At 45.5% G+C, this 23868-nt stretch overlaps 1 protein-coding gene across 1 annotated transcript in view; it reads right to left on the bottom strand.

Annotated features, from left to right (window-relative positions):
- The window catches only part of NR5A2 (nuclear receptor subfamily 5 group A member 2), an 83783-nt gene extending 64964 nt beyond the window's left edge, over positions 1-18819 (bottom strand). Inside the window, exons 1-5 of the mRNA XM_036387867.1 lie at positions 18756-18819; positions 8998-9135; positions 6525-6643; positions 5171-5312; positions 1813-2459 (exon numbers count right to left, since the gene is read on the bottom strand). Of these exons, the coding sequence (XP_036243760.1) occupies positions 1813-2459; positions 5171-5312; positions 6525-6643; positions 8998-9135; positions 18756-18819 (1110 nt within the window). The remainder of the gene's footprint in view (positions 1-1812; positions 2460-5170; positions 5313-6524; positions 6644-8997; positions 9136-18755) is intronic.
- Between the last annotated feature and the right edge of the window lie 5049 nt (positions 18820-23868).

Here is a 23868-nt window from a genome sequence, read left to right as displayed (position 1 = left end):
AAATTTCTGCATATTTTGTGTCCGTACTAGTAAACATAGGTTGGTTGAAGAACATAATCCAGGCTGAAGTTGGAGGTGAAGGCCATCTTTAAAACTGTTCCCAGTATAGCATGTTGAATGCTTATAAAATTTGTCACTTTAATCATAAATGAAATTTTAGGGCAGATTTTTACTTAAAAGTTTGTACACTGAAAGGTATATACAGGACAGTCACTTTTAACTCTAGAGTACCTTACTCTAGACTAAAATACTCCCCAGTGTATGGAGAGAAAGATCTGGTCTCAGATATTTGCCACATAGTCTACTGGAAATATAACATGTTCTTAATTTCAAGTTTTAAATTATTTAAAATGAGTAGCATGGCTTATAGCTGACTACAAAATTGTATACAACTGAGATAGCAAACATGTGCGAGTCTTTTACTGTCTTTAATGCATTTGGTTTTCCTCTCTAAGTAAACTTCCTCTCTTCTTTCTCTTTGAATAGACTGAGCTTTCAGTGATTCCTGCAATCATTCTCACAAAAAAAAACCCAAAAAAAACCAAAAGGCAAGAAGCTGGAGTTGCATATGCAGCATATACAGCTTGCTTTTCTTGTAATCTGGCTTTATGTCATGTGTCCATGTCCTTACGGTCATGACAAACATGCTGTTGTGGCAAGCTCTCCGAGTGCAGCTTTTCAATGGATCTCCCTTTTGTGCTCTTAACTCAGGTAGATTCAATTCTCAGTGAAATCCAACAGTAATTGTTATATTTGGAAGCTGAGTTATTTTCTCTTAGTTTGAAAGTAGTCAGAAATTACAGGCACTCACAGAACTTTACAGATGTCAGTAGCAAATGTGGCAAAAACATCTCTCTGTAGCAGACAGACACAGTAACTAGCAATGTAACAGGGAAACTCAGATGTGAGTTTAGTTCACCATTTTGAGGGTTTTTTTGAGACTGAAGATTATTCTTTCCAGAGCTGATTTTTGTATCGAAACAGTGGTTAAAAACTGTAGTCCATACCTATTGTCTGATCTCAAATTTCTGGCTTAAAATTTCTGATTTGAAATTTGAGACCACAAAGCTGCTTTAACAATAAGTCTGAAAAACGTAAATGGGTGAATTTCTGTCCACCAGAAAGCTGTGCATGAGGATTTCCTGGGTGCTCCAGCAAAAATAAGAGCATTGTAGCAGCCTAGACTAAAGGAATCCCTCACGTATCAGTGGTGATGAGAATCAAAAGGAGTCCTTGAGGTATCTACTTCCTCATTGCTTTCTGTTCCGTGTGTATCCTGCTTAGGTTTCAGCCTGCATGGTTAATAAGGCATGGAATGCATAAAATAATATCCCATTGAGAAACTGAATTTTCCAAATATGGACTTATATAAAGTGAATGGAGGTGGACAGAAATGGCACTCCCCCATATGTTAAATAAGGTAATGAAATAATTACACAAATCAATATGGAATGGTGGAACAGGTGTGCTTACAGCCCTGAGTACAAGCCAGATAGTGAGTGATGCTGACAGGGAAGGAGTAGGATTATGTGAGGCCCTATGGATGTTAAAAATAGTTGTGATAAATATTGAAGTAAAGAAAAGCTGAACTGAATATTGAATCTCTTTGCTACAGCTAATTACAGGCTCAGGTGGAAGTCAGCAACAAGTTTCCCTTCTAATAGCCTGCCTACTTCAAACCAAATAAATAAAGAATGAGATGCTTGGGGGGGAGAAAACGAAACTCATGCTTTCCTGCTTGAAGTACAAGATTGTAAGAAATAGTATTTTTTTCTTGGCTGAATGATAATATAATGTAAAATTATTACCTACCTTAAGTTCTCTAAAGAAGATGCTACTCCTCGCCCACTCAACAATGGAGAAGAGGGTTTGGTCAGCCATTTTACACATAAGCCCGAATGTGTTGAGCTTCTCATGTTTGCTTCTGTTGGCTTGCTCTTGCTGCAGATATGCCATGATTTTAGCTTGGACTTGTGGCTCATCAGGCTCACATTTCAGGAGTTCCAATATCAGATGTGGGATACTTGCTGGTGAGCTTGTTTGATAACTATCCATGTATGAGTAGCCCATTATTGACTCTGGTGAGCTGGTGTAAGGGTCAGGGTACTCGGACTTGATAGCACGGCTTGGAAAGTGGCCATAGGTTTGGTAGCCTTGCAAACTGCCGTGTGGCGGCATTGTCATGCTGATGGGAGAGGTCACAAAGGGACTCCTGTCATAGTCTGTGGGAGGCAAGGCAGTATGGTTCAGAGGTAGGCCTTTAGAAGCTGAATGGATGTTCTGGATTGCAGAGGATATTGTCAGGTCGGTTGGCATTGCTTGGATCACCTGAGTCATGGCTTCCAGTTTCAGTCCATTGGCTCGGATAAGAGCTTTCTTCTGCTGCTTCAATGCCCTGTCTCTCTTGTACATTGGTCCAAACTTGTTTCGACCGCCACGCATTCGGTCAGCTCGCACAGCTGTCAGGGGAAAGGAGCAAGTAAATCATTACTAACACTTGGAATTGACATTTGTAATCAAACAGATATTAGGAAGGAGCAGAAATGTAAAAATTTAACTATTTGTTTTTTTTCCAAATTCAGAGTTGCACTTTTGTTCCTAAGGAAAAGGATTTATTTTGACTTAACAAATGTCACTTTTTTCTAGTGATTTAAATGTCACATGCATATATTACTAAAAAAGAAGGACTTCTCTGTACATTGATTAGGACACAGGGACAAACACAATGGATGGCTACAGGAATTTCACACCTGCTATGGGATCATGTGGAAATCTCAATGTACATTTGGGTTTATATCAAGCTACTATGTCATTAAGAAACAAGGGCTGAAGTCCAGAATTTGTCTGAGACGTATCCAGCAGACCACATTGTCTCATTATAATCATTCCATTACTGCCTTCCACCACAGCAAAACATCTGAAATGTAAATTGTGAAATGTTCAGTAGTCACAAAGAGGAATACATTTCTCTTGGCAAAAGGGAAGCATTTCCTTTTGATGATTGTGTCCAGGTTGGTGTAAAACTTTGAGATTTCTAGTCAGCTGAGCTCTATGGAAATGTTTAGCTGCAGTTGGAATGTGCAGAGAGAAAGCTGTCAGCTTGCTGCCTTCTACGTGGAAGATAGAAGTGAAACAGAAACTATTGACACTGTTCTGGCTTATAATATCTCTGGAATTAGAAATAATTAAAACAAATCCTACTTAACAGCTGCCTTGGGAGTCATACTGGTGGTCTCTGTCACCGCAGTGTCTGTCACCGTGGGATATATGTGATGGACTAGTGAGGAGCTTTCACCAAGCCCACCTTGCCCAACGGCAATTAGATTGAAAGAGGAACCTTTGACAGCCTGGTGACATGTTGAGACTGCTGAGATTGCTGGAGGTTAAGTTCTTGAGCTTTTTATCTTAGGGATTAGTAGGACATTAAAAATTTATTATGAATGCTAGATACGCATAATACTGTACCTTATCATGTAAGGACTTTAACGCTTAATGATTTTTTGGTCCATGGTAATTTATGAACTCGACTTTTAAGGCTTTATATATCACTATCAGGGAAATACACATATAAATGTCAGAAGTATTTACAATTAGGAGAACACATGTTCTTCCAATTTCCTAAACAGTGAAAAAGAAGTTGTATGGATATGTAGATAAGAAAGCTAAAGTACATTTTCTGCAGTCCCTTTAAAACTACAGGTGTTTTGCTGGAATTTGTAGGAAAAATGAGCTGCCAATATTACTTCTGAATGCTGACTTTTAACAAAATGCATTAAATTAATTTTATCACTAGTAAATGTAATTAATTTTAAATCTGTATACACAGTATCCTCACAGGTACTCTGCAATTAAAAACTGTGAGCCAAATAGGATTAGCAAGTGCTTTTGTATACATCCCACTTAAATTCAAGGTGAACTACGTGTAATCACAGAAGACAAAGTTTAGTCTTGTATCATTGTCAGCAAGTGAGAGTACTTGAAAGTAGGAGTAGACAAATATATTTTATCCTTCTTCTTAATGCCAACAATGACAAAAGGATTCCACATGTCCTGTAATTGTACTATTTGAATTTGGAAGCACATACAATGATTCAGGATGTTTAGTGCAGTGTGTCAGTGCTAGCTCAGTCTTGTGGGCAAATACAACACTATTGAATCAATCAAACTGCAGGAGGCTGATTTTTCTGTTTATCTTCAGTTATATCAACAGCTTCCCTTTGCCAGAGCCTGGTGACTGTCTCTTGTCCTTTCTGGTTCCCTTCATGGCTTACAGTTTTCCTCCTTGGCCTGATTTTTTTCTGGTTAAGTGTCGAGGGTGAATGTAATTTCATACGGTTGTAACAGTAAGGAATTTAGGAGATTGTCCTTGGTCAAGGAAAAATGTCATCTGCTGTGAAATCTGAATTTTAATATTTTATATATCAAAGTTAGAATGAACCATGCATGATTCACAAATTCAAGTTGATGATATTTTTGCATTTGGTTATCTCAAAGGGTATTGTACACTTTTCATTGTTCTCTGTAGATGAGAAAGTGAAATGAAGTAAAAAAGTGTACTTCAATATGCCTTATCCTCTTTCCATCACAACAGCCTCGCAGGTGTAGCATCACAAAAATATAGGACACAACTTTAGAGATTATTTGGCTCCTTAATCTCAAAGGCAAGTCAGTCTGAGAAAAACCTTTATTTTATCTGTTTCTTTGTGTTCTGCCTTGATGTCAGAAGAACATATGTAAAAAAACCAAAACAACCCAACCCTAGATAAAATACAAATAAAATCAGATCACTCTCCATAGCAAATGAGTATTTTTTTTTCTAATCTGGACAGTTGTTTTATATTTAATCTAATTAAGTCTTTTTTAAAAGCTGCAAAATTATTCAATCTACATCCATGAATTCACAAACTTGAAAAGCCTGAAATATCAAACTATATACTTATATGACAAAATGGATCATGGTTTTAACTGCTTCCGAAATAGTAGTGATCTACCATTTACTTATTAGATTTTTTTCATAAAGCAACAATTTCACTGACCATACAAAGTAATCTTTTATTAACATTTCAAAGCCATAACTATTTAACTTTTTAATATAAAATACAATGCATTAACATCTTATCCTATAATTTTATAGTATAGTTGAAGATATCAACAAGACTATAGCTCTTACCTTCCAATTTCATTCCAACACTTAGACATTTTTGAAATCGACAGTAAGGACATCGTTTTCGCTGTGTTTTGTCAATCTGGCAATTCTGATTTTCTATACATGTGTACCTTTTGTTATTCTGGACTGTTCGCTTAAAGAATCCCTGTATGATAGACACAAAAATTAGCCTGTTTTGTTTGAACGTGTGTTTCATTTAGCATTTCATGGAAATCATTGTAAGATAATTTTCAGAAGCCATTCAAGCACTTACAAAGTTACATAGTTTATTTTAAATTAGCCACCTGAGCCCAGGAGATAACCACCAGATTCCAGAGGTTTTCTTGTGCTAGTGCTGTGTTTTATAGACTTAATGTCAAAGCTAGGTGAGACTTTAGGAAGGCTGTAGCCTTCTGTGTTTCTAACACCAGTGGCAGAAATAGTGACACTGACTGCTTCCTTTTGCATTCTTAAATCATTGCAGAATTATTAAAGTCTTCCTTTTCAAGTAGTTTTACATGAAATAAGTAGTTGCAAAGATAAGAGTAGTACAGAGTACCTCTGGCTATTTTACATCCCAGTGGGAGATGCTGGAGGCATAGTAAGTGCTTGTCATTCACTTCTCATTGATTATTTTTTTTAGTGAAAATATAGTGGGCTTAGTTAATTTTTCCATGCAACTAAGTGTTTTAAATTGCATTGTTCTGGCAAAGGAGCTTCGCTTACAGTGCACTGCTTAAGTAACAGTAAAAACTCTCTAAAAATTTTTACATGAAAAATCTGACATAAATTCACAATTATTTAAACCTTATAGCACAATAGACCAACACAGGTATATCCATCTTTTATGTGTTAATTGGTTACTTGACTTTGTGTGTCAAAGTGACAGTTAGAGTTTGCATGAAAAAAGTGCATGGTCATTATAATCACAGAGATTGACATTGCAATAGTGAAGAATGAAAACAAAAATCCTAAAAAAGCTCCATTAGATTTTACAAAGCTGATCTGCATGAAGGATAATCTTCCTACTTTATCTTCCAGAAAAAGAAATATAAATCAACTAAAACCAGTATTTAGCACAGTTAGCAACGAAAGTTGTTCTAGAACTACATCACGATAGCAAAATACTAAAAAACAGTGACAAAACTACAAAGCAAAACAGTCCAAGTTGTTTGCATTTGTGCAGATGTCTCTCTCAAAGAGACTTCTACATCCTAAAGCTTTTTGGTGGTTAATTATTTTATGTGAATATATTAAGAAACATATCAAAAATAACCCAAAATATTATACATCTGGTTTATTCATTATCCTTTTTTTCTGCATGTATTTGAAACATTTTTGCTGTACTTGTGTTTTTATGGACTGATTAGTACAGAACCTTGCAGCTTTCACAGGTGAGAAGTCCATAATGGTACCCAGACACTTTGTCTCCACAGACTGGACACAGCTCTTCAAGGTCTTCATCATAAGAGTAATTCACCATTTTAAACTGAGACACTGGGGGAAAGGAGAAATAGCATATTCAATTAGAATTTACATTACTAACTCAAATATTCTGCAACTTTCTCATCTAGAGACAAAGCTTACTTAAACAAGCGCACCACTGAAAATAGTGAAATAGGGAGAAAAAGGTTTTATTTAAAAAAAACAAATTCCATGGAGACATTCAACTTCCCATCATCAGCAAATCTGCATGGTACTTAGCAAGTGTAGTAAAATGCATCAGCTTCTAAGTTTTATGTTCTAAGTATTTATACTTATAGAGTGCCTTTAGCCTAGTCCTTATTTTATGGAATCACAAACTGAAAGAATTCATTTAAATCCGAAAATGATCAGGTGCAAACTTTAAAAAAGCAAAACGAAAAGATTGTCACTTGTATATTGAAAGTAATTATTTTCCGTTAAAGTTTTCTTTCAACATCAGCCCGCAAATTTTTAGCTAGACTAAAGCTGAATCTCACAGACCCAGCACTTTTGCAGCGTGAGAAATCCAGGTTAGTTACTCGCAAAACCAGGTTAAAATCACCTCCTCCGCGCCTCCCAAGCCCGTCGCCTCGGGATGACCGCCACCCCTGCGGGCCAGGGCAATTGCTGTGCGCGGGCACCCCCGGCTGTCGCAGCCGGCAGCTCCGCGATCCGGGAGAAACGCTTTTTAGCTGTTCCCGTGTCGGCAGAGAGACACGAGCCGGGACCGCCGTGCTCGGGGGATGCGCTCAGGGTCTGCCCGGCCGGCGGACCCGGCGTCCCCCGCTACGGGAGCTGGCGTGACCCCTGCACGCCGGCGCCGCCTGAAGTTTCTGCCGCTCGGGGAGAAGCCGGCGGTGAGGAGGCAAAGAGGGGCTAAAATAAGCGGAATGAATGCCCGGAGCGTGCCCACTCGAGCCGGGCTACCCTCACAAGGAGCCCAGTCAGCCGCTCCGGTTACTTCTAAGAAGAAACCTTGCTGCTCAGTGCATGGCCGGTTTCCTTCCCCTTCCCTGCCGCTAAACCGCCGACCTTTTCGAAAAGCACTGTGGCAGCGGAGGACTCCTGAACACGGCGAGAGGCGCTGGGCATCGCCGCTGGACCGCTTAGGATGTCGCCTCTTTGTCTTTTAACTCTGCGGCTGCCACAGTTCGGGGGCAACGGGGCGGTCAGACTCGGCCCGAAGCCCCCGGCCCTGCTTGCCAAGGCAAGGGGCTGCACCCGGCGCTCGAGAGAGCTCCCGGGAGCATTATCCCGCCCTCACACTGCCAGCAAAACGTCTCCTGAGCCGCCTCGGCACAGCCAGGGATCGCCTCCTGTCAGCGGCGTGGGGCGGACACGGGGCGGCCGCAGGCGGAGGAGGAGGAGGGCCCGGCCCTCCCCTCTGCTCCCGCGGTCGCGGCTCCAGGGTCTGGGACGAGATTGCCCCCCCCGTAGGAAAGACTGGGAAAGCAGGGGTTTTCCGAGCGCCGCGCCCTTGCACGGAGCATCCTCCACAGGAGAGAAAAGGGGCGGTCGGGTCGCTCCCAGCAGCTCCGAAACTCCCGGCCCACCCTGCCTCTACTTCCCAGCAGGCTCCCAAGAGGAGAAGGGGACAGTTTCTAAAGAGCAGCCGGGACGGGAGTTTCTGCCCCGGGAGAGTCGCTCGGGGCGGGGCGGCCATACTGGGCTCCAAGGCAGGGAGCCGATCCTCGGCGGGGTCTGCGCCGCCTCCCTCCGCGCACCGCTCCGGCCCCCAGTACGGCACCGGGAACAGCCCGGTCCCGCCACTCGACATAGACATTTCCAGCGCCATCCCAGCTCGGGCATCCCTCTGCCTTCCTGGGTACCCCGCAAATCCCCCACGGAGCTCTCTCCTGCGAAGTTTCGCGACACCGCCGCTACCACCTGCACGGTACCTGTGGGCACCGCACCCGCGGGACAGAGCCCTCGGGTCCCGTTTCGGGACAGTGTGTGACACACGGGGTGCTCGCCAGAACTTCCACGCGTACCTCCACCTGCCATAAACTTCGAGGCAGTTTTGCGCGGAATGGGGATTAGACCGAGATCCCCTGGATCTGCAGCGGGGCCAGGCAGCGTCCGACGGCACGTCGGCACCCTAGGGTAGGCTCGCGCCGGCCAGATGCTTGGCAGTTTCTCGGCCCCGTTTGCACCTTCTGAGCAGGGCTTTGTCGTCGCCTCGGCCCTGGCACCCCGGCCCCCGGTACTCGATCGAGCCACCCTGAAAGGCGGCCCGGGAAAGCAGGGGCGAGGCGAGGCGCGGAGCGGGCGGTGACGGGGCAGCTCGCAAGCAACTGCCGCAAACTTTTTGGCAGGACGAAGGGGCGCTTTGCCGAGGGAAACCCGAGCGTGCGCGGAAGGGGAGCGCCCTGCGTCTCCCCCCTTACCTTGCATGTTTTCCGGCATCTGCCCCTGTTCCCCATTCGACCGGGCGAGTCCCAGGGCCTCCGTTTCCACTTTGGGTAGCATGACAAGGCGGCTGCGGGCCGGGCTGGGGGCTCCGTGTCCGTCCGCGACACCAGCACCTGGACACGGCAGCACAGATTTAGCTGGAGCAAGGGGCGCTCGGCGGCTGCTGCCTCTTCCCCTCTTCCCCTCTTCCCCCTCTTCCTGTTTTTCCCTCCCTCTGCTCCACGCCAGCCCTTGCCCAGTTGCAGCGGGAGTACCGAGCGGCCCCGGCCGCCGGGAGGAGCCGCCGGGTGCCCGCGGCTAAGGGAGCCGCGGAGTGGTAGTCGAGCTGCAGGCGGCGGGAGGCGGAGGAGAGAGAAGGAGGAGGAGGAAGACCGGGGGTGCTGGGGAGGAAGGAGGAACCCCGGGAGCCCGCAGCAGCTCCGCCCGGGGCTCAGCACGGCGGCAGCCCGGCTCCCCGATCCATGCGGAGCGGCACAGTGCACAGGAGCACTCTGCCGCCGCTGGTGCTGCTGGCCAGGGTTCCCACCCCCGTCCCCCTCCTCCCTTCCTCCCTCCCTCCTCCTTCTCCTTCCCCTCCCCCTCCTCCTCCCCCTTTTCCCCCCGGTACAAGTGCGGAGGTGCCGAGTCGGGACCTCTAGCCCCGGGCCCGCGGGGAGGCGCTCCGGGAGCCCGGGGGCTGTGGGGAGCGAGGACTCCGGCGGAGGGGGGCCCCGACACCGCCGCTGCAGCCAATGAGGCAGAGGCGGGATGAGCAACACCCCCAGCGCGCACACACAGTGGCCCAGTGCAGTCACCCCTACCCTGGTTCTTAAACGGGGCTGCGGTGTGAGGGTCTGGGCTGTTGCCTCCCCTTCCAGCCCCAGCGGAGCCCGACGGGCAACCAGCCTCGCCAAGCCGGGCTACGCCTGCACTGCCATCAGCGGCCGTGCCTCTTTGCCAGTGGGCAGCCACGCTTAATCTCTCTTGGGGCCGGTGGGGCAATGCCTCCGCCCGGCCAGCGCCGGTCGCGGAGACCCCGGCCCTGGCCTTCCCTCTGGGCGGGCGGGGGTGGACAGCGGAAACCTCTGCCCTTGTGGACACGTTGCCGCCGCGCAGCCCTGGAGTCTGAAATAAGCAAGTGGGAACCGTGTTGGAGCTCGCTCTGCTTATTCAGGCTTTTTGGGTCTCCCTTCCCTAAGTGTCGTGCGAAATCGGTTAGTGCTAGTCTCTTCCCTTGCACAGAAGCCAAAGCCCTGGCAGAGCCATCGCTTGAGCCCCCCTTCCCTGGCTCACAGTGCAGCAAGCGGCACTATTTTCCAAGTTGTCCTAAAGAACTCGTTTCTCGCAAGTGTGTGCCTCAGCGGCGAGAGCCGAGCGGTCCCGCGGCGCGGCGTTGCGGGGGCTCCGGGCGCAACTGGGTGCCGACCGCCCGGCGAGCCGGGCCGGAGGTCTGCCTGCCCTCGTTGGCCTTTCCGCCCCGCTCTCCGGGAGGGCCCGGGGGTTCCGCGCCGTTCCTACTGCGCCTTATAGGTTTGATGGTGTGGGATGAGCGATATTTGCACCTTGGAAAGCATCCGAGCCCTTCGTCCGAGCACTCAGTTGCCCGTTCTCCTCTGACTCTTTAATCTGTATAAAGTGTTGGAGAAGCTGAAAATGTTTGGCGGTGAAAACTGCTTCCGATGGAAAGTGAGGCGCGGAAGTGTCTCCATCGCGGAGTATGGCATTTCCCATCGGCTGGGAGAGTCATAGTGAAAACTGGCTGTTGTAATGTATTCAGCAGTGCTGATGATCGCAGGGTGAACCCGCGCTGGGACAGGCGCTCCAAATGCAGAGGGCGAACTCGGCTGTGCTCTTAACTTTTTGCAACCAGTAGCTGTGACACCTTTGCTAACTCAGCGCAGATTCCTAGCCAACCCAACATCAGCACCACCGGAGTAGAAGAAGTCTTTTTCCCTTCTCTGCGCAGCGTTTGATATTTGGGGGATGGATCCAACGCTCAGAGAGGCCCGGACCTCTCTGTCTCTTCCACTCTCACCTTCTGCCATTCGCCTTCGGGCGGGAGCACGAGCGGGCGAACGATACCAACACGTTATTTCTCAAGTTATAATTTCACAATTAAACAGGTCCTCTGCGAATAAGTTTTAGGACAGCAACATGGCGAGATGCGGGACCGAGCAGTTCGACGGCTAAGACGGGTTGGCTGAAAACCATCTAGAGAGAATGATGCCGTTTCTAGACAGAAGTAGCTCGTGTTAAGACCCTGTCTCGGCCCTTGGGAAGTTGTTCCCAGGTGTATTAGTTACAAACATTCCCTCTGTCAGGCGCCACCGTGTAGCATCGCCTTGCGCTGATCCCGGGCGGCTCAACACTGGCGGCGACAGCAGCACAGCGCCGATTCCGCTCCCTCCCTCGGGCGCCCGCCGAGAGGGCTGCGGGTCGGGGGCCTCCGCTTCTCGGCGGGGCCGCGGCCCTCCGGCCTTCCGAGCTGCGGCCGGGCTGCCCGGGCCCGACGGGCGGCTCGCAGAGGAGCGGCATCTCCTCGCAGCCCTTCCCCGCAGGAGAAGAGTCCTCAGGGCACAGCTCCAAGCACATTTACAGTGGACCATCAGGACACCTGCGGACCTGGCTCCTGCAGCCCGCTGGGCTCCATCGGGGACAACCGGTCCCCTCCCTCTCTCTCGCCGCCGGGTGGGTCACGCCGCTTGGCGATTCCCCGACGGGGCGCTCCGTGCTGCCGCTCTCGTTACTGCTGCTCCGGGAAGGCAGCTGCGTTTTGGGGAAAAGCCGGGAAAGGAAACGCCGCATCCGGACAGGGCAGGCGAAACCAGCCCGAAACCTGCGGGGCTCAGGCGGGCTATGGCCCCCGCGGGCACCGCGGCTAAGTGCCCCAGCCGGCAGCACTCCCCCGCGGGCGCGGCCCTAGCACCGGTCCCGGGCTCTTCCCTCCTACTCGGGGGCTTAGTGTCATTCTGCCAGGGAATTGTTTGGAGGGAGTTCCAACTGTACATGGCAAAGTGACTCTGCGAGCTATCGCTATGGATGAAAATACTTTGGAGTGGTTATTACACATCCACATTTCTCCGAAGTAACAGTTTAGGGCAGTACATATTATAAATGATACCTGGTCCCTTATGGCTACATTTAATTTAACATGGAGTTCTAGCTCTCACGATTGCCTTGAGCAACCTTAATTACCCTTTCTTCTAATCTCTTCTCCATTCCTTACCAAGTTCTCCAAACTTTTTTTTAATGCGATTTCTCTCCTGAGTTTGCCTGCCTTGTTCTGACTTTGCCTGAAGGTCTTGATTGACGCGTGTAATTATAATTATAAAAGATGATGGCTCGGGGAGCTTCCAGCAGCCTTGATTAGTACAAGGAGCAAGACCTGGAATACTTTATACTTCCCTATTTAAATGTATGTACATTTACATTTAAAAAAACCCCACTCTCTGATGTTAAATAATCTGCAGCTTTTCCACCTCTTTGTTTCCAAGGCAGAGGTTTCTGTGTGATGATATTTCAAGGCAAGCTCTGATTGCTTATAGCTTCGGCTATAAGAGGGCACAGAACCTGAGCAGATTTCCAAGTCTTTTTCCCTAAGCAGAGACATTTCCAGCGTGGAGTGGTCCTCTCGATGAGAAACAAATAGCATGATCTCTTCCAGCTTTGTGTCGGGAGGTGTCCCAGAGAAGGTTTAATTTACCTTCCCAGCAAAGTAGCGAAGAGAACATTTGGGGGGTGGGATGAGCAGGGGAGGGTGGGGGAGAGGTAGATGTTCAAGAAAAACTTCCCAGAAACAAATGAAATAGATAAATAAGGGGAGGACTGAAACTCTTCCTCTGGGAAGTCTAAACCCAAAACCGATCAAAAAGACTTAAAGGGAAGTATTTAAGGAGGGAAATCCTCATCCTGTCTCCCTTTCTCTCCCGCTGAACATTCCCGTTTGCCGCCGGCGCAGAACCGCTCTGAGCGATCACTCATTGAAAACAGTGACTTCAGCCAGGCTCGGGGAGGGAGTCAGTATCACGCATCCTGTCCTCGGCATAGGGACACAGCCTCGGGCACAGGCTGTCACTGCCACGGGCACGCAGTGGCGCTGCCTCGAGAAGCGCCCCGGCGAAGGCAGCGTGCGGCAGGCACGGGATCCCTATGCAGCTGGGAAAGTTCAGAACGCGATTTTGCTGCTTGACCTCACACACCTGTCACGCCCAACTTTACGAGACTATTTACACCAGGAAAAGCGTGGCAAATATAGTTCTCCTCTCCTCTCCTCTCCTCTCCTCTCCTCTCCTCTCCTCTCCTCTCCTCTCCTCTCCTCTCCTCTCCTCTCCTCTCCTCTCCTCTCCTCTCCTCTCCTCTCCTCTCCTCTCCTCTCCTCTCCTCTCCTCTCCTCTCCTCTCCTCTCCTCTCCTCTCCTCTCCTCTCCTCTCCTCTCCTCTCCTCATCATTTTGCCGAGGCGATATTGCATTCAGTTCCTTGGGATTCATTAAATGGAGATTGCTAGTGCCTCTAACTCAGGCTTTGGGAAAGAAACTGTCCCTTCTTAAAAAAAACCAGAACAAAACAACAAACAACCCAGAAAAAGAAAAATCCCTAATTTACAAAATCAACCCACTCCAAGCACAAAAATACACTTCCCACTTCCTCCTCATTTTTTCATTTTCTTATTTTTCTTCTTTTTTTCCTTTTTTTTTTCTTTTTTGTTTGTTTGTTTAGTTTAGTTTGGCTTTGATCACTCTCAGCAAAACAGAGTGGATGCCTCAGACTGAAATACTTTTGTAGTAAAACGCACGCCACAGAGGACCACGTCTGTGCCTGCTGCCTTCATTTTATACAGCTAATCATTCATTTTTGCTTTACAGAGACGTCGTTCCGCTCTGGTCCGGCATAGAGAGCCATTTCCAAACGGTCAATTATTGACCGAAAAGCTATTTTTCAAGCTCGGCCAAGCTCCTGCTGCCCGCCGGAATGCATGCTCTCATGAGCACCTGGCAGCAGCGTGATGCAGAATGACAGGAGACTTCGGAGAGAGGAGCGAGCAGGGCCAAGTGGGTGGTAAAGCATCGCTCTGATTGCCTTTCTTTTATTGGTAAGTGAGTCATCAGTGAGGTGTCGTAACACTTCACCGCGTCCCGTCGCCGTCTGCTCCGTCCCGCCCGGCTCGGGGCGCGGGGCCCCGCCGTGGCCCGGGGAGCATCGCCCGCTCGGGGCGCGCTCCCTCCCGCGGGGCGGCCCGCACGCCTGGCGGCTGGGATGGCCGGCACTTGTTGCTGCAAGGCAGCTTTCCGACCGACATTCTGCTGAACCGACTGGAGGGCGTGGAAGGGCTAAGGCATGCCCGGGCGCCCCTGGGGACGGGGTGAGCCGTGCTCAGGGCTGGCGGTACGGCTTCCCTGGATCGATCCCATCATCAGGTCTCTTTCATTCAACACTTAAAGATCCAGTTTTGCAAGCAGGGACTCTATCAGAAATTCCCCCCTCCCCTTCCCGTCCCGAAATTACATGAATTCTGTATGGAAAACGCCTTTAGTTCAGCACTGCCTGGACCTGTTGCCATTAATGGTGCGACGGGGAAACGCGCTCGCTGATCGCTGCTGTCTGCCGCGGGGGCGGCGGCTTCCCCCGCAACCGGAGGCGGGGAGGCGAATCCATCAGCGGGGCTCCTTTCCGCGCCCAGGAGCGGAGCCGCTGCCCCGCGGCTGCCGAGGGACTGCCCGGACCATCCCCACGCTCCCCTCCGCCGCCATCCCATCGCCCCTTCCCAGCACTGATCATTACGGTTCTGATGAGGCGATTTTGTTTCTCTCTGTGCTGCCCTGTTGGAGCCGAGTGTGGAACCTCTAGTTAAAAAGCTAGAGCTTAGTCTAGGAATAGAACTCCAAATATATTTGTATATACCGCAAGGCTCCCGTCAGGGCTGAGCACCGGTCTCTGTATCATAAGAGATAATTGATTTCTATCCTGCACAGACAGGCTTAAAAATGAAATTTCTTTTGCTGAGGCAATTGACCTTGATCTGCTGGTGGAAAAAAGAGATGGTTTAGGTCTGCTTCTTCCCTCCCCCTTCCTTCATGTTTCAAAGCTTGGAAAACTCTATTTAAAAATAATTTTTATAGCTGATCTTTATAATGAAAAAAGTTTAAGCCCATACACAGCTATCTGTCCCAAGATTTATCCACACATAATGTAAAATAATAACTACAAGAAGATAAACTTGGCATAGTTTACACTTGAGAAATCTTGATAAGGATTGTGTACATTTGCATGTCTGTTCATTGCACATAAGAATGTATTAATATATATTAATATATAAGGTTATATATGTATGTACTCATGTAATATGTGAGTAAACTCTAGACATTAATAATGATCTGCCATGAGAAGTTTTAATGGGTTTCCCCACAAGACAGATGCACACAAATCCTCCTGCAGACACTTCTTCATTTTCACCCTATATATATAAGACAAGTTTGAGAGCTGACCTTTAAATTACCCTCACAGACAAGAAGCTTGAGGCGTTTTGTCAGTAGTGGAGAGATCCCTCACACAGGCATCACCTTTGCCTCATGTATTGTCGTATTTAAAATCAGACTAACAGAAAAAAATTGGATGTAAATGTAAGTACTGCTCCTTTTGTAGATAGCTCATTTGCAGTATAAGCAAATGAAGACAGGAAAAGTGGGAAGAAAATTAATAAAAGAGTAACAGCAAAAGTCCTATGATATAAGAAAATAACCTATGGCATATCTTACAGTCCTAACAAAGCTCAAACTGTTCACTGCTATAAAAGTTTTGCCTGCATAAATGCTGGCCAAAATCCTGATCCAAACTTTTAAAGATAGTATATACTGTCTTTGTTAATCACATGAAAATGCTACTATTCCTATTACTACTAAACATAAAAACTAACTTTGCCAAATTCACGAGCCCTAATTTGAATACGATTAGTTGCCTGAGGACACATTAAAATGAAGACAGCAGTAAGTATTTTACAAACTGAAAAATATCACAGTTGGAAACTACAAGTAGATTATTTTTCCTCTTATATAACCATTTTAAAAGTAAATGAAACAGTTATTTCTGTTAAATAGTCATAGCTAATGCTTATAAAAATTTGCAAATTGTCCCTGATGACTCTAAGACAAGAGGCTGATTCGAGGAAAAATAAAACTAGTCAAGTATCTTTGTATTGCCTCAGAATCTGGTAGAAGGAAAAAATCATGGCACTTCCATAAAAACATTTATAAGTCCATATGGTGTTTGTCATCTGGAAGATAAGATGTACTATTAAGATTTTGTGAATTCTGGTTGTCTCTTTGTTTGTATGACTATAAACCTAAAAGCAGGTGTCAACAACCAGTAGTGCCCACTCACAGTCCAGCTGGTTGTGTTTGCCCTCCAAGGGAGAGGTGCACTGCTATTTATATCAGTGGAGTCTGATTTGCATTCATGGGAGCTGGAAGATGCCCTCCTTGCTGGGAGGAAGCTGTGACATGTCAGTGGTTTATAACAAAAACTAACTTATTGCCAGGTGGGGAAATGCACAAAGTGCTCCCTGACAAGGGCAACTCAGCCTCTGTGGTGGGAAGCAGCAAGTGTCCCTGCCTTGAGGGGCTGGTGGGATGAAGGTGCAGTGGCTGTGACAATCCCTCACAAACCAACCCACTCTGCCTTGGTTTGAAGGGGAAAAGGGGAGGAGAAGGCCAGGAGGGACAGGACAAAATCAAAAGTCTGGGGATAGGATTTACTCGTACGAGCATATGACCCTGCTGCTGATTGTACTTCTACCCTGGGAGAACAGCTTTTTCTCCTAAAGAATTACTCTCCAGTGCAAATAAGAACGGAATCTGGCTACTTCCTATTTGGTTCCCCCAGCTCCAAGCAGAGGCCCTCAGGTTGGTGTGGGTTCCATTTAACCCTTACGGGTGCATGGTGATCAGTTCAAAAGGCTGTTAGGTGAGTTTTTCAGGGATGCTACCATGGGCTCTGGCTCAGCAGTGTCATGGAAGGACAGAATCCTTCCCCTGACTCAGAGTGCACAGGATTTTGGAAAGTTTCCCAAGATTTAGGCCTGCTTATTTCTGGGCCATGCTTTATGAATCTGTCCTGGTATTTTTGTGATGCAGCACATGTATAAGTGGTATGGTGACAAGAGTCTCTGCTACTCCTTGTAGCAATCTGTTTTCTCATATCCACATGAGTTTGGGAAAGACCTGCCAGTCTTCTGGAAAGCATGAAAATGGCATTCAATTGGTCTAAACATCACAGGTGAGTGTCTTATTTTCCCTTCTTCTAGGGTTTTATCCTTTCACCTTAAGAAACCTTATCTGAGTAACCACTCTTCAGATAAATGAGATGTATTTTACTATTCTTCAGGAAAGAGAGCCAGAGGGTCCCTCTGTGGCAACCAGAAAGAGGAAAAGTTAGAGAAAGACCTGGAGGGGAAGCTGGACTTGCCACCTTTTCCATGTGTTTCTGGGGACAGAGCTGTGCAGAGGAGTACCCCACACCTGTAGGGAGGCACAGGGACTCTGAGGGGACATCTGGTGAAACACAGTTGGGTCCAAGGTGGGAGCCCTTCTCTGGGAGAAGCAGCAGCTCTACCCAGAAGACAAAGATCAGTTATGTTTGAGGCTATTTCCTGCAGCTGTTGCTGTGCTCTCCATCCCCACGGTCCCAAAGCCTCCCTTGATGGCAAGGTGCCCACATCACACCCAGCATCAGGGTGAACTCCTCACCTGCCCTGTGATGACGCACTTTGGGGCAAGAGGAGGAAAGCGTGCCCTGATTCCACTTGTGGGCCAAAGATCCCTTCTTTCATCCCTGCCAGGAAATGCTGTGCTGAGGCACAGCCTTGCAAAACCCTGGGCTGTGGAACCTGCAGAGCTGCTAGGTTGGCTTGTGGAGCACCTTCTGCTCCATGAAGGAGAGTTTTCCTCTGGTAAGCCTTCTGCAGTCCTGCTTGGCCCCAGTTTCAGCCTGGGCACAGCCTGGTGGGACAGGGGAAAGGAAAGACACCTCAGTCCAGGTGTGTGGTGAGAGACAGAATGGCCTGAGACAGGAAGTGTGTACAGAAGGGCAGGGAGGTGGTGGGGACATGCACCCACCGGGGCTCAGCCACAGCCACCACAGCCTGGGACACCCTGGGACATCTGGCTGTGCAACGCCCCTTGTGCCTGCAAGCCAGAGCAACCTGTGCCTGATGGCTTTCTGACAGGGAGCGGGTGCTGTTTCCATATGCTACTGAGAGTGTTCACTTCTTTGCTGCTCTGAAGTCTTAACTGACTTCTATTACCCAGCCCACTCCCACTGAATGACATACCTTAATTTTCAGCTGTAAGAAAGAATCTGCATTTGACAGAAACCACAGTATCACTGAAAAGATGAAACCATTCCTGTGGTTTTCTTCAATATGAATTATCAGGCCAGAAGCAATTTAAATCTAATTTTTGCAAATGTTTCTACATGCATACACACAATTTCACAGTTATTATCAATCATAATAGATAAAAATACTGTTAATTATCCAATGATATATATTTGATAATTGCATTATCTCTAGAGAAAATTGTTACTCTATGGATCATCATCTGTTTTCTTATCTTTTTACATGGTATTGTAATATTCTCTCTAGCCTAAGTATATGTGCAAATTAATCATAGACTCACCCAATTGTAGTGATTTTTTCAGTTTGGATACCCAGAAATCTAATATATTTATGCAGAATCTTCAAAACAGAAAACTGTTACTTACCAGCTGATGTAAGTCCATGTTTTATAGATTCCTGTATGGTGGCTGTGTGAGAACCAGAAGACATTATTAGGTGTAAATATACCGTACCCTTGGGTACAAGGGGTACAGCATTGAGTACAGGAGAGGTGCAGCCTGTAAACTTTTCTGGCCTTGAGACCCAGGCTATGATAGCCTTCAGTGAAAGTCGGCGTGATGAACAACAACAAAAAAAATATCCAAGAATTCAGAAAGTAACAAGCATGTCTTTGAGTGGACTCTGTACTTTTTCCAGCATTAGTGACCTGCTGTAAACCATGTATCCCATTTCATGATAGTCTCTAATCAGAAGAATTGCAACTTGTGATAGGTTTGGCACCATCACGTGATTTAGTACAGCTTGATAAGAGACCCTGTTATAAAGTGACAGCAAAAGAGATAAGAACTGTTGGCAGATAATGGCAGAGAAATGATTAACCTAGAGTGGAGAGGTGCTATGAAGCCCAGAGAGGGGAAGGTTGTAAAGTTGTGGGGTCATAAGATCATACTGAGTGGATGAAAAGCCATACCAACATGAGTGTAATGTCTATAAACTCAGACTTGTGACCTGTCTTCTTGATGTCATCACCTCTTTGCACAGTGGACAGCAAGCATGGTTGTTTTGGCTTCTGTAAACACTCTTTGGATGGCAAAATAATCAAGCATTAATTCCTTAAGGGAGACTTCTGAATGCACTGGGGATTCTACACTCTGACTAACAGCACCAGCAAATCTCTCCCGATAGTTTGTCACACAAAACCATTTTATTGCCCCAGTCCTCAGGCTGGAGAGTAGCTCCAGGTTGTAGCCATTTAGTTGAAAGCATATACTACTTTCTCACTAAAGAGCTTTACAACATGGTTAAACATTGATATCCCAGGATTATGATACGTAGAGTATTGGACTCACCTCTAAGGCTGTGAGGCACAAACCCTACCCACAGCATGTCAAATGGCTGTCAAGTGTTTGGCTTTAAACAATTTTTACAAAAGTGGGCAGCTGTGCAGATGACTGGGTGATGTTTCAGCTCAGCTGGGAGTGGGTCAGGTTCTGCTTTCACCCTGTCCAGAGGAAGGGCAGGGCATGCCAGCTCCCAGCCTGAGCACAGCGTGCCTTGCTCTGCAGTGCCACCGACAGCCTCTGCAGCTCCAGCCCAATAGATCAGGTCTGCATACTTTTTGTGAGATCAGACTCAAGCCTGAATAATCAGATGATATTTTACATTTCATTTCTCTTGAAAAATAGAGTGAAGCTGTTCCACTGTGGGCTAGATCTGAAGCCTCTTGAAGTCAGTGAGAGTTTTTTTCTCTTTATACTTGCAGAGGGCTGTAAAACAGCATGTGCCTTTTTATATACTTTGTCATGGTGGTTAGATTTTGGTAATACAGTGGCAAACAGATTAACTCCTGCACAAACTGAACTGCTTCTCTTGGCTAGGATGAGAGCTTGAGAGCTGGTCTGAAAATGGGGCTGGTGTGGCAAACCAAGCAGTGACTGGGCCTTACAGCCAGGAGCCCTGAATTATCACTTGGTCTGCACAGTACTGCCCTCCTGTAGACGATGTCCTGTTAATAAGGAGGACAAGCTGTAGAGGGAAGGTCTGATGTCTCAAATTCTTACCTTCATATTTATCACTGGAAAAAAATTAACTTACAAATCTGCTTAAACAGGTACTGTATTTTTTAAGCGTCACTGATATTTTTTATCTGTTTAGACTGAGTGAAAGCTGGAAGCCAGCTTTTAAAACAGATTTCATATAAACCTAAATAATGGGACTCTTCTATTTTATTTCATTTGGTTATCAAATAGATTTTCAATTTTATTCATAAAAAGTGGAAAGAAACATTTATTCCATCAGAAAAGACATGTCTTTGGGGACTGGGGATAAAATGAATGAGAAATGCTGCAAATGATACTGCGGTTAGAAACTTTCCATTGTATCATCGGAGACATTGCTGGAGCACTGTTGGCCCATCTTCAAGAGCTTCTATAAAGGAATCTGCCGTATGTGGGGGAGAGAGATATTAAATCATAGGAAATATAGAGAAACTTCATGCTTTTGGCTTCAAACACTGTAATTCCTTTCCTTTTTTGCATCAGTATCAAATGTCAGGGTCACTGAAAAATGTTCTATTTTTCCCTTTCTGATACTTTGTCTCCACGGACAGAGGAATGTATGCCAGGTGCATAACCAGACAGACTTACTTTGCCTTTCTTTATACCTAGTCCAGTAGGGGAAAAGAAACTCCTAGGGAAACTCCAGGACAGCCTATATCAGCCTGTGATCCAGCAGCTCGATGTGTTTAGCAGTGATCCATTTGGAGTCCAAGTGAAACGAATCCATAATGAGGCTTAGGAGTTGTGCCAGTGAAGTACCTGAGTTCACGGCTCATTACTTTGCTTGGAACTGTAACTTTTCACGAGTAAGTCCCTGCTAAGGCAGCCACTAGCCTCACCCAGAACAGCTTTTCCTAGCTGTGGTTGGAGCATTATAGACTCACTTTGTATTTCCCTGTTTTTCTCTGCCTTTCTTTCCTTCCCGTTTTCATCCTGAGAAGGTGAGATGAGTTAATTTTGTTTCAAATATGCTTTTCTGTCTCAGATCTTTCAGGAAGATAATTAATTGATAAACTTTTAGTTTCTTTCTTGTTTAGCCAATTCTTGTGTGATGAAATTGTCCCTTGTTTGTCCCTCTAACAAATGTCCCTCAAAGAAACTGTTCCTGATTTCAAAAGCTTGGCAACAATCCCTCCTTTGACTCTTGCACATCAAATTATTTTGCAACCATTTACCACAAAAATGGAGTCAAAATGAGTTTCTCTTGTCATGGGCATTTCCACAGGTGGCATTTCCTTTGGCACATAAGAATATTAAGAAATAAGCCTTGAAAATGGACTGACTGAAATTAAAAATGACCTTTTCAAAGAGCTTTTTTCCCCGACTTGTATAACTTAGTGTAAATTTAGTGAGCTCAGTCATGATTTTGTAATTTTCCTGTAACATTTTGGATATTGCTTATCTGAATTCAGCATATTCCTTGTTTTTTTCTATGCCATCTCGATGTATTGTTGTTTTTATTATTCATACAACTCAGAAAAGATATGTGCTCAGCTCAGCACTCATCAAAAGAGGGACATGATTCTCATTCTACTTAAAGTGCAGGGAAACGTGGCATTGATCTTGGCATGGTGCCCTCCAGGCATGAGCTCTCTGGTCCTGAGAGTAGCCCAGTTGGTTTCAGCTGGAGCTTTGCATAGGTGGGAAGAGATTTGCAAGCTCTTTGTTCTTTGATCTGGAAATCACTCTTTAAAATTTTTTCTCTATTTCAGTAATTCCAATGTTCCTCCATATCTATCACAAACATTTAAAATTATTTTGGATGCTTCAGTGTATTTTCTCCACCTTCATGAATTTTATTTCACATATGCAATACCAAGTCATTAAAATACAGGTTTATGCCTTTTCCTTAGTAGTTCTGTAAAAGAAATTGTGAGAATCTGATATATCTGATGATCTTTACCCTTTGGATTTTTCAGTAGTTACAGTACTGAAATAGAAGGTTTAATTTATTAAGGCATTTTCATCAGCTGATCCTTAATTCCTGTTTGGTCTTATGGTACAACTGCACTATTAAAATTTCTTGTTAGTTTTGTTTTTTACTTGTATGTGTTTTACACATGATGTTTATCATCTCAGTAGAATGCAATTGCATTAAAATGCATTTAAGTGTCTGCTACTCCTTTACTCAGGATTTTCAGCTTATTGGAAAGGAGCTCTGGAGAGCAGAAGCTTCTGCATGTTGCCTTCTTTATGGATGTCCAAATATGAACTTTCTTCCTTGATTACATTTATCAGTATATATTAGTCTCTCATGTTTCTGTTCTCTGTTTAGATGAATACAATTTAATGTAAACCATATTTGGAGATGAATAATGAAATGTAAGAATTATAAAATTGCTTCCTGTGATTTTTCCTTACTAATTACAAAAATTATTTCAGTGACTATTTCTGATGATAAATTAATGTCTAGAGGAGGAGGTAAGTACAGAACACTTTTTTTTTAGGTTAATTGAGCAATCAGGTGACCTCCAGGATTTCTTAAAAGGAAAACTCAATTCTGTGCAGATGGAAGGATACAGTTGTGGATCACAAAAGTTCTCTTTTAGTCTTAATTATAGAAATAGCATGAGCTTTGTTAGGACTTACATTTAGTGCTAACTCTCTGCACTGAAAGATAAAACTTTCTCATGGCTTGAGGAGTTTCATCTGCTGGTCTATCTGTGTAAGTAGCTTCAATTTAAATTTCTTGTACACCTTTTTTTTTCCACTAATCTATCTTATTCGTGTACAAAGAGAAAGTTAAAAAATAGTTATGGACCTTTACAAAGCTTATCTAGGAGATATTTACTGGTAATGGGACCAGAGTGTTTGTGAGAAAAGAACAGATTTCAGGGAAACAGGCAGGGGGAAATGACTTGCACGTATGTAGCAGTAACAGGTGTTGTGAACTCATCCATCATTTCACACAGCACTCAGGAACAGACAACAGTTTCTTAGAACACTATTAATAAAATATCAGGAATTTGTTACTTTGAAAGGAGGAGAGTAGAAAGAGGTGCGAGGGAGTCTTAAAGTGAATCTGAAGTGGAACTTAAAACCTTCTGAACTTGGTATCTAGATTATTTTTTTTTTAAAGATACACACATAGGATATAGGGATAACTCTGTTTCCACCCCTGTTCCCACACCACAAAAACCTTCCAAAACCTTAGTTGGAGGTGGGATGGAAATACTGAGTCTTACATCAGGAAACTAATTTGTGAAAAACCCTGAGTGCTCTGATGAGTTTCTGATTAATTTCTGCTCCTGAAGGAAGCTGCATGTGTGCTACACCACACAGATGGCTTTGCTTGAGACCATGAAGTAAGTGCAAGCTGAATGCTACTGAAAGGTGAAAGACTGGCAGAGGAGAGCAGTTCAGTGGCATTTCATGTCTAAGCAGAGGGGGTCTCCTTGCTGAAACTCATTTATTGCACCAGGAACAGAAGGATGTCAGGAGGCTGATGAACTGCAGAACCACGTGTAATACACTTGACAGG

Source organism: Molothrus ater, chromosome 9 (assembly GCF_012460135.2).
Source record: "Molothrus ater isolate BHLD 08-10-18 breed brown headed cowbird chromosome 9, BPBGC_Mater_1.1, whole genome shotgun sequence".
NCBI classification, from domain to species: domain Eukaryota; kingdom Metazoa; phylum Chordata; class Aves; order Passeriformes; family Icteridae; genus Molothrus; species Molothrus ater.
The sequence above is the reverse complement of the archived record's forward strand: the minus strand, read 5'-3'. Positions and strand labels throughout refer to the sequence as shown.